At 44.5% G+C, this 14,283-nt stretch overlaps 1 protein-coding gene across 9 annotated transcripts in view; it reads right to left on the bottom strand.

The window, feature by feature from the left end:
• The window catches only part of PCNX1 (pecanex 1), a 380,420-nt gene that overhangs the window by 92,218 nt on the left and 273,919 nt on the right, over positions 1-14,283 (bottom strand). For all 9 annotated transcript variants that reach the window (XR_003856303.1, XM_029598749.1, XM_029598753.1 and 6 more), the window contains 4 exons: positions 12,881-13,111; positions 8,156-8,430; positions 6,818-7,026; positions 4,529-4,968 (listed from right to left, as the gene is read on the bottom strand). Coding sequence is in view for 8 of the 9 variants with exons in the window: in XM_029598749.1 (XP_029454609.1) it covers positions 4,529-4,968; positions 6,818-7,026; positions 8,156-8,430; positions 12,881-13,111 (1,155 nt within the window). In the remaining variant the exon portion in view is untranslated. The remainder of the gene's footprint in view (positions 1-4,528; positions 4,969-6,817; positions 7,027-8,155; positions 8,431-12,880; positions 13,112-14,283) is intronic.

Genomic DNA, 14,283 nt, shown 5'->3' on the forward strand with positions numbered 1-14,283 from the left:
GCGGCACGCCCAGCTCCGCTGCCACTGCCTGGAAATCGTCTAGTAATTTACTGCATGTGTTGGAGTCTTTGGGACCCACGAATAAAAAATCGTCCAAGTAATGTATGATGTTATGTGACTCCGCTTTCTTTGCTACTACCCAATGTAAGAAGGTGCTGAAGAGCTCGAAATACGCGCATGAAATCGAGCATCCCATGGGCATGCACTTGTCGAAGAAGAATTGGTTATTAAAAGTAAATCCTAGAAGCGGGAAACTGTCTGGGTGAACGGGAAGTAATCTAAAAGCGGATTCTATGTCTGCTTTTGCCATCCGCGCTCCTCTTCCGCAGGATCTCAGCAGCGCCAGTGCTGTATCGAAAGATGCGTATTGCACCGAGCAATCCTCTTGCGGCAAGTGGTCGTTCACTGATTGTCCCGGTGGGGACGACAGGTTTAGAATGAGGCGGAATTTTCCTTTTTCTTTCTTAGGGATGACCGCTAATGGTGATAAGACCGCTAATGGTGATAAGACCGCTAATGGTGATAAGAACATACGGTTTTTCGAATGGGCCTGCTATTCTTCCTAGTTCTATTTCCGTCTTTAGCTTCTGATGGACAATATCTTCGTGTTTATTTGCCGAAGGCGAGTTGCTGATTTTTGTCTCCTGAATTTGCCCCTGGAATGGTATCACGAACCCGTCCTTGAACCCTTTCCATATTTTGTTTGCTTTCTCCTTGTTTGGGTATGACTCGAGCCATTTCTCTAAGGCTTCTAGCCGTATTGGAGACTGTGCTTTTTCAAATTTTGCTTTCTCATGCTTTAGCATTACTCCCTGTCGCTGGTTTTTTGTTACATTTTATCATTGGGTGCGGCGCTGCGCAAATGGTGCAAACATGTCTGAATTTGCAGTCTTGAAATGTACACGTTGATTTGTTGTATCGCCAGCAAGTGTTGTCTTGCGCATTGCCAGCCGCCTGCCTTGAGTATCTATAAGGGGAAGACCTTTGCGCGTTCCTGAATTTCGTCGCCTGTTCGTACGGTTTGCAAGTCATATGTTGAATCCACAAGCTGACGTCCTGTGTTCCCCATGTCATATGACGGTTTTCTTCCATTTTATCTCGGAACTGCTCGTCATAATTCAACCATGACCAGCCTCCGTGTTGTTGATATGCTTTCATGATATTGACTGCGTATGCTAGCATCGGTCCGTATTGGGACTGGTCCTTCTGTCCTACCACGCTGGCCATGTATAGGAATGCTGTCATCCAGTTAACTATTGTCTTTGGGATTTTCCTCTCCTTTTCTTTGGTGTGTTTTCCTTCCGCATGTTTCCTTCTCCCCTCGGCTTTCCGTCTTCCTAACAGTATACTGAATATGTCGATATACTTCTTTTTTTGTATTTTTCTTCTTAAACGCTTGGGCACGTCTTCCCAGAGCTCTGATAACGTGGTAAGCGCGGGCGGGCCCCTTGACTCCTTGTTTTTTCCTGTCTGGAGTCCTTGTTGTTCGCTGTCTGACTCCGAGGATGACGAGCTAGCGGAGCTGGAGGAGCTGCTAGTGCTGGAACTAGCTCTACGCTTGCGCTTTGTTTTTTGCCTCTTTTTTCCTGCCCCTGCGCCATCCTGCGCCCCCGAAAGCCCTATGCCGAGCCCCGGTCCCCCTTCTTTGTTCAAGCACTCACCCATACTATGATGCTCGCCTGTTTGTTGTATGGCTTGACTTGTCGAAGGCTGTTCTTCGTTGTTCTGCTCGCTGCTCTGCGACCCTCGTTGCGTTCTCTCCTTGCTGGCTCTATCCGTTCCTCGTCTAGCTGTTTCTTCTGTATCTTGTCGGTCTCTCCCTCGGCTGTTTGCATATCCCGGGGGTGGCCCTTGCCTGGCTTTGCTGTCTTGGGATTGTACACATCTCTGATTGTATTCTGTCCTATCCTCCTCGGCTAGGCGAAAATTCTGTTCGTAATGTCTTCCTCGCTGCTGTACATCCTGCAACCACCCTGTCTGTTCTCCATATGGATGGTAATGCCGTTCTTCCCATCCGCGCCTTTCTCTATTGTACCATCTAGGGCTTCCCCTATGGTACCTGTCTGTGCTTCCTCGTCTTTGCCAGGGGGGACCTGCTTGGTATTCGTCTTCATATTGATTTCGCCACTGATGTTCGCTGTCGTGGTATCTGGCGTATCCCTCTGTGTTGCGCAGCCCTGGTTCGTCCCTCCAGTATCCGTAATGTGGAGAGCGATCTCTGGGTCTCGGCTGACTCGTCGCGGGCTCAATCATGCGATTCGTCTCTCCGCGGGGGCCTTCTTCTGTTTCGCTCGTGACTTGCCCTGCTGTTCCTCCTTCGCCTGGAGCCTCGCTGGTCTCTTGTTCGCTCATCTCGATTCTTTCGTTGGTTGGTGCCCTCTTGCCTGCTTTTTGGGTTCGTCCGCGCTCTCCTCTTGACCTCTTCCTGCCGCGGGCTTTTTGTTGCTTTGACGGTTCTTTGTTTTCTTTGCCTTTGTTTTTGCATTCCTCTAGTGCCTTGGATCTTGTTATCCTTTGTGTTTGCCCCGCCTTCTTGGCTCTCTGTGCCGCTCCTGCCGCTTTGCGGGGTGGCATACTGCTCCTAGGAATCTAATAAGGAATTAATTCGTAATTAATGCATGGTCCGTCAGTTCTTTCCTGAACCGGCAAGGCTCTCTTTTTGTGCACCGTCTTAATCTCGGTTATTAACAATCATATCCCTCCCTGACTTAAACTTTTTTTTTTTTTTTTTTTTTTTTTGACTGGACGTCCTTTAATAGCCCGACCCTTAATAGCCCGTCCTCTCGTTTCTTCTCCCCTGATGTTTCGGGTTCCCCGCGAACTCCTCGACTCCCTCTGCTCTATCCCCTGTGCCATTCTTCCCCACAGTTGTACCCCAATGGGCGTGCAATATTATTTATTGAATTATTTAATTATTTAATTGTCCATTTGTTCGCGTTTTGTTTTTTTTTTTTTGCGTTCCGCCGCTGACACGCCCCCAGGGAATTATGGGTGGTGCCATAACCCGATGTGCCGCTACGCCCGTGCTTGATTCCCCTGTTCCCTCTTTTGCCCTTTTCTCCCCTTTTTTTTTTTTTTGTACATACCTCGCGGCGACCTATCACCCATTTTTTGCTGTCCCTTTCTGCCTGCCCACCACGTGGCTTCCCCCCCTTTGCCTCCCCACGGCACCCCCCCCCCGCTGGTCCTCGGGCCTGGTGCCCATGTGGTGACTGACTTGCTTTCTGTAACCAATCTAGCAGCGCTCCCCACTCTCCTCGTGGCCTTCCGCTCTGCAGCCCCAGATCTGCCCTGCGCCTTCCTCCTCGGCCCCCGCGCGGTGCAATCCAAATCATGACCAACTTGCCCCGGCAGCAACCATCCTACCTATCACTGTGCAACTTTACAATATTGCTTTCCCCGGCCGGAAAAACAAATAACATAGACATCCCCCGCTCGAATCCCGAAGGTGTTCTGAGCCGGAGCGAAGGCGTAACCGCGTTGCAGCGGCTAGTCAGGTGCTGCTCGCACCACGCTCCCCCCCTCGACTCGAGTCTGCCTCTGGAGGCAACGGGGTGGCGCAAGCACATGGCTGTAGGTCAGTCGGAGCGGCCCTCGCCACCATCCCCCTTTCGACTCTAGCGCATCGCTGCCTCTGCGGCAGGGCCACCCGCTCCCGGGCCGCAGCACGGAGGCCCCCCCCCCCCTCGCCTGCCGGGCCCCCCTCCCGCGCGACCGCCGGCAGAGCCGGAGCCGCTGCACGCGGCCGCCGGTCTCGAATCGCCCCCTTCATCTACATCGCCCGTTTTTTTTTTTTTTTTTTTAATACTTGCGGTCGAGTTGTCTCTGCTCGCCTCTCCTGCTATCCTGCTGCCGCTCCGCCTTCGGCTTTCCCGTTCCGGTGTGCTAGCCCTCCAAGTACCTCCGTTCGGTCGCTTGGCTGGCTAGCGTGTAAAAGGGCGGCTGCTACTCGCCCTTGTCCTTTTAAGGGGGCCCGTTGCGTCATCAGTTGGCGCCGTGGGCGCCCTCTGATGACGCTCTATCCTCCGCCCTCTCTCTCCCTTTCTCTTCTCGGTGCGGGCCGACTCCCTGCGAGGGGTGGCGCGCACGTTACTGGGTGGCCGCTGGCTATCCAGCCTCCGCCCACCTATGTCTGTCAAAGGTAAGAGTATCCAAATTTCTAGGTCTCTTCAACCTGCTAAACAAAACACAGCGGTTTCCCTATGAGAAGTTAATAAAACTAAAGTAACCATATCTAGTAATTACGCTGATGAGTATATGTGCAAGGTTTTTGGGGCTGAGGAGAGGTGCTTATGGTCATCTACCTGCAATTATGCAAGTGGGCGAGTAGTTAGAGCAGCAGGTTGAGAACCAGAGAAACCAGGGTTCAAATCTCACCAGCGCTCCTTGTGACCATGAGCACATCACTTCACACACTGTTGCCTACGGTACCTGCATGTCACTCGCTTTGAGCTACCAATGACAAGGTGTGATCTAAAAATAAATGAAATAAATTTGTCTACAAGAAGAGTTACACTATCCAACTCACCTGTACTCTATAAACCACGTCTTCCTTTTTGGCTTGTGTGTGGTTTGTAGGGCTTGAATTACCTCCCGATTGTACGTCACTGACATTACTTCCTCCTTCTGTCCCCAGAAAGCCTACCAAGGTATGCCGTTTGCAGGCTGGGATGCTCTGGCTGGAACTGCTGGAGGAAGGCAGGCCGTGCTGCATGCCAACGATGACGGACTGGCCAGTGGGGTCAGTCTGATTCACCATGGATAGGCGCGACTGAATGGAGGTGGGGAGATTGCGAAGAGATATCTGGCTGGTGGAGGAGCGTCGGCATGGCACAAAGCCGGTGGCGGACGTGCGGAGGGAAGAATGGCGGCTGTTGTAGCAATAAGAAGACTGGCTGGCTACTGATGCACGAGCTGGGGAATGCCTGATGAGACTTGATTGTACAGAGTGGGAACTGTGACTCGTGCCTAAAAAAGATAACTATTTCAGTATCAAAACAGACCACTTCTCTATAAATTACTAGAATTTCTATTAACAAGAGCAGATCACACATTTTTTTCATTATTCTTCAAGAGAGGAGCTTTCTGGTGTTGCCCAGACATGCAGCTGATTTGCATATTGCCAGTTATGTGGATTAGAAATTAGATTGATTCTCATGTTTCTGTATCAGAAGTATTGCTTTTTCATAAATCTAAGAACATCCCAAGCACATAAATCACAATTAGAATTAATGGACATAAATAAATAAAAGTGTGTGAGGCACAAAGTTACCACAATGTGCACACAATTAGGTGTTTCATATTTATAGTTAAAAGTTAATCATTCTTGCTAATAAGACATGGAAGGGGGCCTGGGTGTTTGATTAAGTATTTGTCTTGTAAGAAACAAAGTTAAAGATAAGGACTCAAATGGGCTGACAGATGTGTGCAGGCTCACACTTCACAGATATTTGGCATCCTTGAAACAGAACGGCAGTGATCGGTAAAGGGGGGGGGGGGGGGGGGGGGGGGGGTGTTGGTGTTGGGTTGCATTTAGGATCTTGTATGTTCACCCAAACAATCTCGACTGGATATACCAGATGGATCAATTTGGTCTTTATCTGCCATCTCCCATGTTACTTTATTACATTGGGAAACATATTGGTCTGGTCAACAGCAGTTTGATGCAAACCATATGAACAATGCCATAAACTGCATAAAGCTCTCTCTAGCCACCTATACATATGTATCATATATCCAAAAACATCTAATCTTATAGGTAAACATTTTAATTGATGATACTGGTCAACACAAAATTTCCAATTAATAGAGGACTCATAAGGAAGGATGAAAGGACCCTTAGGAAATTCAGCTACTGGCAATACAGGTGGTGATGGTCCAATAAATTTAGAGGCCTTGCATCTAGCACATGTGAGACGTTCCTCTGAGATGTGTCTTAAGCTTAGGGAGCCCAATTTTAGATTTTCTGTGCAAATCAACAAATGTGCGCATAAGTGGGCATGTAGACGTTTATGCTAGCATTTTACAAGCTGTGTGGTGGAAGCTGCAGTTTATAAAATACCACATATTTCTGCCCCGAAAGTACACATTTTGCTGTACTTGTACATATTTATAATGCTGGAAAATGCATACCTTCTCCTCCCATTTTATAGAAGTACATGCATATATTTTACATGCACAACAATTGTAATATGGGCACATAATAACCCTGTGCTACATGCAGAGGCATGACTTTTATAAAGAATGTATGCACTCCGCTCCTGAAAACACTTGTGGGTGTATTTGCAGTCACCAAGTTCATTGACGCCTCCACCAGTTCGTCATCCTGACCACTTAACCCAGACCCCCCACCCAAAAACTGCAGACAAAAGAGAAGTGCAATTTCACTTCCACGACAATTAGCAAGTGTAAAAGTGTATGGACAAGTTGGGTGACGAATGCACGTATGCCACTTACAAACTTATGCGTTTATTTCCTGAACTCTGCTCTAAAATGCCCCCTTTTTCCTCTAACATGCGTGCATGAACTCACATTTTCAAAATAGCATATACATGTGTACATGCCACTCTAACACATTTATGTTGATTCTACACTCAGAAACCTTTAGAATATGGTAATAAGCTCTATAAGAAATCATACTATTAGGAGCATTAATCTGAGGAACATGGAAGGGCAACAGCTGTGTCACTGAAAACTCATCATCCATACACTTCATGTTGAGAAATTACGATATGAAAGGAGAAATGAAAACCTTTTGGCACCCATGCAGATCTGGTCTGCCTAATGTCTATGCAGGTGTACAGATGGCTGGCTTTACCTAGTGTGGAAGGGTGAGATGTAAGAGGTGGCTGGAGTCCTACCCCAGGGCCCTGGACCGTGATTCCAGGGCCTCCTTGTGACATGCTGCTGCTTTGAGACTCATTGGTTGCTGTTGCATTGTTACTCGTACATGAGGCTCCACCTCCAACATCTGAATCTTCAATATTTCCACCACTGTTGCAGCCGGCTCCACAGCCTTTTCTCAGTCTGATCGTAAAATACAGATGGCTATATTAGTTCACAGTAACAGGGAAGTAACCAAAGATTAAGGACAAACTTTTTCTTTTAGTTTGCAAAGATTATGCAGGACAGGACATTGCCAGGAAAATTAAGGCCAGGAAAAGAGGCTGCAACCCAACCAAGCCTGCCCTTGCAGAATCAAAGCAATGCAAATTTCTTGCTTGTTGATTTACATACAAAAAAATTCAAGAAAATGGCCAAATTGTGATCCAATATCACTGTCTTCTAATTTGGGTATCCACTTCCCAGGATTTATTGGATCATAATTGCTGGTCACAAGTGGATGAACCCAGGAAAACCAGGTAGAAATGGCCATCTGTGATTAAAGGCGGGGCTTGAGATGACAACTTTTTCACTCATCTCACAATGGTGACTCCTCTGTATCCTTCCTATGCAAAAATATGAAATTAATTCAGCTCACACTTGTTGGCATCAATCAAGTCTTTCAAAGTTTAGGATTTCATGCCATAGACCTGTAGGGGGATGCTCTGACATCTACACTTTAAAAAAATTCCCAAACCAAATATAAATAAAAACACCCCATTACTCTGGTTGGTGAATATTGCAATTTTACAAATTAGGCAATGCATTTCCTGTAAGATGGTAAACAAAAATGTGCATAGGATATCAGAAAACAGAGGCATCTTCACAACTTCAGCACAAAGTAAGCTAGGTTGTGCTTTGGAAATCCTCAGAACCTTTACAAACTTGTCTTATTTACTGATAGCTAACAAGTCAGCTGTATTAATGCTTAATTTATAATCTGTCCAACTCTTTTTTTTTTTAATATATTCTCCTCCATGGGATCACAGTAGAGGGCAACCAAGTTGCCCCTCGCTGGCCAAAAAATGCATTTTTTGTCCCCCAAGAATAAACCTCTTTAGTATCATCCTAAGGCCAGTATGGATCTCCCCTGTAGGGCAATTACTCTGCCTTACTACAGAGGCTGAGCACACAGACTCTGTGAAACAATTAAGACTCAAACATGGGTCCCCCTTCATTACTGCAGAACATTCAGTCAAGGAATTATCTCTCCTCTTAAATAGTCCATTTTCATGATCTCTACCTTGAAAATATTGGTGTGGTAACTGCTTACCTGTGCCATGTAGACACTACAAAGTTTCTGATATTTCCCAAACTTATGGGTCCCCCAAGAATATCTTTGAGCTGTTCGTGGCTATCCGAGTAAGAGGTCATAAGTGGTGAGACATAGATGGGGTATCCAATGGGCTGGTCACACGAGGAGTTGATCATATTTCTCAAAGCCTGTTTGGCATTCTGGATGCTTCCTCGCTCTGGGTTGCGATTTCGCAGGAAAACCAGCTCCTGCTGTTGGCCTGCCCATAAGCCGCGCACACATTCTTTATTCACCTGCAGAGGAAAACAAGGACCATGTCCATGCAAGAGGCACAAGTTACGAGCCAGAAGAAACAGGAAGCAAACAACGCAGACAAAAAGAACTGAGGTACAGCAAATTTTCGGGCATTAAAACGAAGTATCAGAGGTTGCCAAAATGATCTGAGCTGGTGCTGTACATGCACATAGTGATATTTATCTAATGGTAAGGGACAACACTGAAAATTAGCAAGCAGAAAGTTTCTTTCAAAAACAGGATCTTTTACATAGCAATTTTATGGAGTAATAGTAATCTGAAATCAGACAGAAAAAGAGAACAGGACCATTCTTCAGTTAAAACAGGAACAGGTGCTAAAATTACCTTTGAATAACATTAGAAAGGGTTTCTGCATTGATCCACCACTGCTGTTTTACTAACTGTGCAGTATCATGTACGTGTGATTGTACAAAATGCTGGTGGTGGAGCAGCAAACAGCAGCAAGGGGAGAACCTCCTTCCAATTGCTGACTGACCCACCTCCTTCCTGCCCTACCAGAATCATGCTGGACGTACCAAGGACAGAGAAAGACACTCTTTCTCTCCAAGGCCCCCTCGGAGCAGCTGCTGTGGCTGGAGCTGTCACCTTCGCTGCTATTTCTCCTTTAAGACTCTCCTCCCCCGGGAGCAGTGTATTGAGGTGGAATAGCATGATAGGCAGGAAGGCCTCTTACCTTACTTGTGATGTTTCGCACTTACTTTATCCTATACTTAATACCCATGTTTCATACTTAAAACAGGGATTTGCTTTCCGATGCTGCTGGTACCATACGCTGATGTCAGTGTGTGTGAGCCAAGCCCCCATGACACGCTGGGCAATAAATTCAGCACAGCAAGTCTAGAGGTTTCAGTGGGAGCAAAGCCAACAGCTCCAAAATGCACTAAGAACATGCAAATGAGCCATGGATGCTGGGTAATTGCACTGTTATTGACAAAACCCAACCTCGAAATAAAGCATTGCAAGAATCAGCTTGTGAGACATTCTATAAATGTATCACAGTTTTTTTGATAACCAGAGTTTTATTCTACTGTGCATGTCAAGTTTGTGCTCCCTTCATGCCTCATTTGGATTTCACTTTTTCTTTAAGGACATCACTATTAGCATATTTTTCCCCACAGTGGTAAATTCTAATCATTTTGATTTCTTTTCAGCATTTTGATTTTGCTCTTCAAACTTGTGCCATCTATGTATAAAGCACCTCAGACAGTGCTTATAATGCAGTTGTCTAAATATTAATTAGCAGTTTAGGGGGTCAATTCATTCCCCACATGGGTCTCAGGCAAAAAATGTATTCGCCGCCAGAGATGCATAAAAATAATGGTATCAGAGTTCAAATAATGCCTCTGAGAAGTTCTACCCAGCCCCTTTCTGTGAATTTGTATTTTTAAGGCTGCCTCGTTGTCTCACATGTACTGCTTTAGCGACTTCCTTACAACACATGTGAGGCTCGTTATGTGTTTTTGGATTATACAAACTTGCTCTGCTGACTTTAGCAGCTTCTGTAACTGGGCAGAGGACGAGCATGGAGCATGAGCACAATATAAAGTCAGTGTGATCTCAGGGCAAGAAGTCAAACTTGCTTTCTCAGCGGTCGATCCAATGTTCTGCAACATGTGCACCTGCTCCATAGAAAAATGATGAGAGGTGAGGGAAGAAGCTGTGCAGACCTAACCTGCAGCAAATATATTAGCTTTTTAGTTTAGGTCCGCCAATAAAAAGGAAATAAGCATGGAGGTGAATAACCCCTTATGGGACCAGTCCAGAGGGTGTTAACATCTATGGTGGCCCTGCCTACTGCACGCCCCAAATTTAATTTTCTTGAGCTGTGCCAAATCACTAGTTTTCCCCATCCTGTATACCTCCCAAATATACTCAGTTGCTATCTGACCTCCAGAGCCCAAAAGGAGTAGGAGTGAATCGACCCCTTCACTTTTCTTAACTACAAAGTTCTGAGCGCTTTCCTTTATGGGCTAGCGCAATGACCGCCATATGAGTCAGGAGCTCCTAAACTTTTACATTTGGTCCCACTAACAGCTTTAAAAAAACCCCAAAACAAAACCCGGAGAAACCACCATAAAAGAACTTCATGATCTAAATCAAAGTATAGTGCTCCTCACAGATGTAATGTTATAAACGTGGTGCTGCAAATCCACCTTGCTGCTCTGATTGTACTCAGACTCCCCCACCAAAGCTTTAACTGCCACGGAATCTTCGTGCAATAACCGACAATAAGAAATTTAAGAAAGTCCTGAAAACCTGGATATTCACTAATGCATGCTGCCTGATTGATACTTCCAATTCACCTTGACCCAGTTAACCAAAATTTGTCCCGATCATTAGTCCCCTCCCCTCATCCCACCCCCCTTTAATACAGCTACGATTGCTGTTATGGGCTTTTATGTGCTCGCCTTTGAAGTGCATCCTTAGTCCTAGAATGTTTCTCCTTGTTCACCTGCGTTGCTGCCTACCTTTGTAATTCATCCTATGTTGTGTGACTGGCAACCCTGTACATCGTTGGGGACTAGTGATTCGCACATGTAACGACAGAATATAAAACACTCAAATAAATAAGTAACTCATCACCCATCTACCAGTCTTCCATGACTCACAGTAAAGGAATTCCTGTTGCAAACATCAACTTCCTACATGTAATTTGTTAGATTTGTGTTTGGTCACTGTCCGTCACACACAAAAAAAGCATATCTGTGCTGCATTTCTGGGCCACTTAATGATTGATTTGATTTCTTTAGGGAATACTGCCATCCCATCCAAAACTGTCCTTCAGAAATTGTGACTAAAGAAATGCAATTAAAACGTGTTTTGCGTGTGCACGTGTATAAACCTTACCTCTGGACACTGACCGGCATTCCTGCAGGTAAAAGTAGCATGCGTACTTCATCCCCCTCCCCCACCCGCGGCAAGTACTTGTCTCTCCACAACAAGGAAAAGGGATGGTCCTGGGGGCTGGAGGTGGTCAGGGGAGTGGACGCATGCATCTATATGGTGTTTTGCCCTCCCGTCATTGTGGATGGGCCCTTACGCTAATATTAATAAAAACAGCCAGAAACAAAAGTATAGCTGAATACATCACAGGAATCAAAATAACGGGGTGGATGAAATACATTCACATCTACCTACACCAGCTAAATCTGAGAGTAATCACCTGTTTATTTTTATTTAATTTGTATCCTGTTTTTCCAATGTTAGCTCAAAGCAAGTTACAATTCAACCAAGACAAAATAACCAATCAAATAAAGATCAGTTATAAGAACAAAATATTAAATAAATCATATTCAGCACAACCTTAGACAGCAGAAAACACTTTCAGAACATTCCTAGCACTTAGAGACTCCTAAATGCTGTCAGAAATAGCCATGCTTTTACAGCTTTTCTAAAAGCCAAGAGGCTTGTAAACAGGGCAGCATATTTCACACATTAAAGGTGGCATAAATGAATAACCATTTCCTTAGTACAAGGCGGGGCTCTCGCCTGCCGATCTTAGAGCCCGAGTAGGTTCATAATTTATCAACCTCTTCTAAGACAGAGGGGATGGATATCATTCAGGGCTTTACAAGTTAACATCTTAAACTTAGCTCTGAACTTCCCTGGAAGGCAGTGGAGCTTTTCTAACATTGAAGTAATATGGTCTTTAAAAAAAAAAAAAAAAAAAAATTGCCACCAAAGATAATGCAGGCTGATGAATTTTAGACGAGTCAATTTCTGAATGCTTCTCAGTGGCAAGTCTTTGTCAAGTGAATAAGTAGTCCAAGTGAGCAAGTGCTACAGGGCAGACTATCTGGAGTAAAAAGGGGTGTATATGCCAAATTCACCACCAATGATAAAGAAAGTACCCAACAAGTACCCGAAGAAACCTGTACTTGCCAGGTTCTTATGGCCTGGATTGGCCACTGTTGGAAACAGGATGCTGGGCTTGAGGGACCCTTGGTCTGACCCAGTATGGCATGCTCTTATGTTCTAAAGGAGCTCTTAGTTAGATGCAATTTGTCAAGTCACAAAAAAAAAGAAAAAGAGGAATCTAAAAGCATCCCAAGACTTAAGTGCTTGGGTCCCAATTTTTAAATCCACTCCTTGTAGAACAGCTGCTTTTCAATTCAAAAAATCTGTGTTCTTTGGCAAGTTTCAATTTATTTTTCCTTAATCAATCTTATACAAACAGGCAATAAGTTTTTCTACAGTTTTGGGTGTTTGACAGCACAAGGAAAAGCGTATCCCTGATACAGGATGGAATCTGCTGTAGAGAAAAAAAATAAGCATGCTGAATTTTTTTTATGACCAGATATGCATGTCAGCATATTGGCTGTAATGCATGCATATACATAGACAGATTGAGGTGGAATGCAAACAGCCAGATGTTAAGCAGCTCAAGACTTTTTAAAACCCCCATCCTAGTGACCAACAAGGTCTTACCTTGATGACACGAAAGCTGAGATAGCGCTTATTTAACATAATGATTTTATATTCATTGGTCCCTTCATCCATCACATGGCGGAGGGCAAGCAAGGAAGGAGAGTTGGAGAGCACAGCACTTCTCCAAGCTGGATCTCCTTCATGTGCGATAACCAGGTTCTGTTCATGAGACATGATGGCTTCATACAAGACAGCAGGGTCGTCATACTCATCTGGCGAAGTGAAATGATCCTGAATGCAAAACAAGCACAAAGGGGTAAAACAATGAAAATGGGTATAAAACATATCAGAGAAGACACTAAACACCTTCTAACTAAATTAGCATTTTAATGTAAAATGGATTCGTTTAGGCTGACTGCAAATCAGCTATCTCTAACTTATTGAACACGAAGCACAGTACTGGGGCCTATGCAATAAAACTCACGCAACATTAAAAAGCCATGGAATGAGCGCTGCAAGAAGATTTACAGGTGAATTTTCAAACAATGTGCACATAAAAATGAGCACTGGTGTATGAAATAGCACACACGTGAATGCATGCTACTTTCAAAACTGCAACTTACATGTGTAAACTGAGGTCGGCGAGCAACTCTGTGCATGTAAGAAAGGGGCAATCAGGGATAGGGCCAACATTTTCTCACATAAGTTGCTATTTTTAAAACCTGTCAAAGTGATGCACTTACATCTTTTACTTGCATATATTTACTTCTGCTCAATATCTGGTATAAGTGATTGTAAACATGCCGCATGCATGTTATATCATCCCTGATTTGACTGTAAAAGCAGACTTATAGGAGGCAAAAGCATCAAATACAATAAAAATCTATACTCGTATCCTTGTAAAATTGGAAGTATAAAAATGCGAATATGAGTTGCACACACTTATTCAGGTGATTTCCAATTTACTCGGCAGTAGTTCCTTTCTCGCTAGTTAGAGAAATTTGAACTTATACGGATAAGCATTGGCACTTATCCAGGTATATTCCTATTTATCTAGCTAAATAGCAGCAAGCCTACATAGCCATCTAAGTAGCACTTTTCAGACTTTTCTGGTTACATGCCATTACTTAGCCGGAGAAATAAGCATTTATCTAGATAAGTCCGAAATTGAGCAGTTCATGGTTTAGACATAAATGAGCATTTTTGCACACATATGTATTTGTTTTATAAGCTTTTCTGCGATGGTTATAAAATACAGTAGCAGTAGGCAGACATGAGCAGTTTTGAAAGTTATCCTCAGAGCACTCGATTTAAAAAAAAAAAAAAAAAAGGCAGTATTTCCCATAGATAGCAGGAAGAATTAACCATGCTGTTTTGGGTGATGGCACACAGTCCGGAACCCTGTCAAAGTAGCAAAGCTGTGATGCTCTGCTTATGCGCGGCAGTTTCCACGCGATCACATC

Source organism: Rhinatrema bivittatum, chromosome 4, assembly GCF_901001135.1.
Source record: "Rhinatrema bivittatum chromosome 4, aRhiBiv1.1, whole genome shotgun sequence".
NCBI lineage: Eukaryota > Metazoa > Chordata > Amphibia > Gymnophiona > Rhinatrematidae > Rhinatrema > Rhinatrema bivittatum.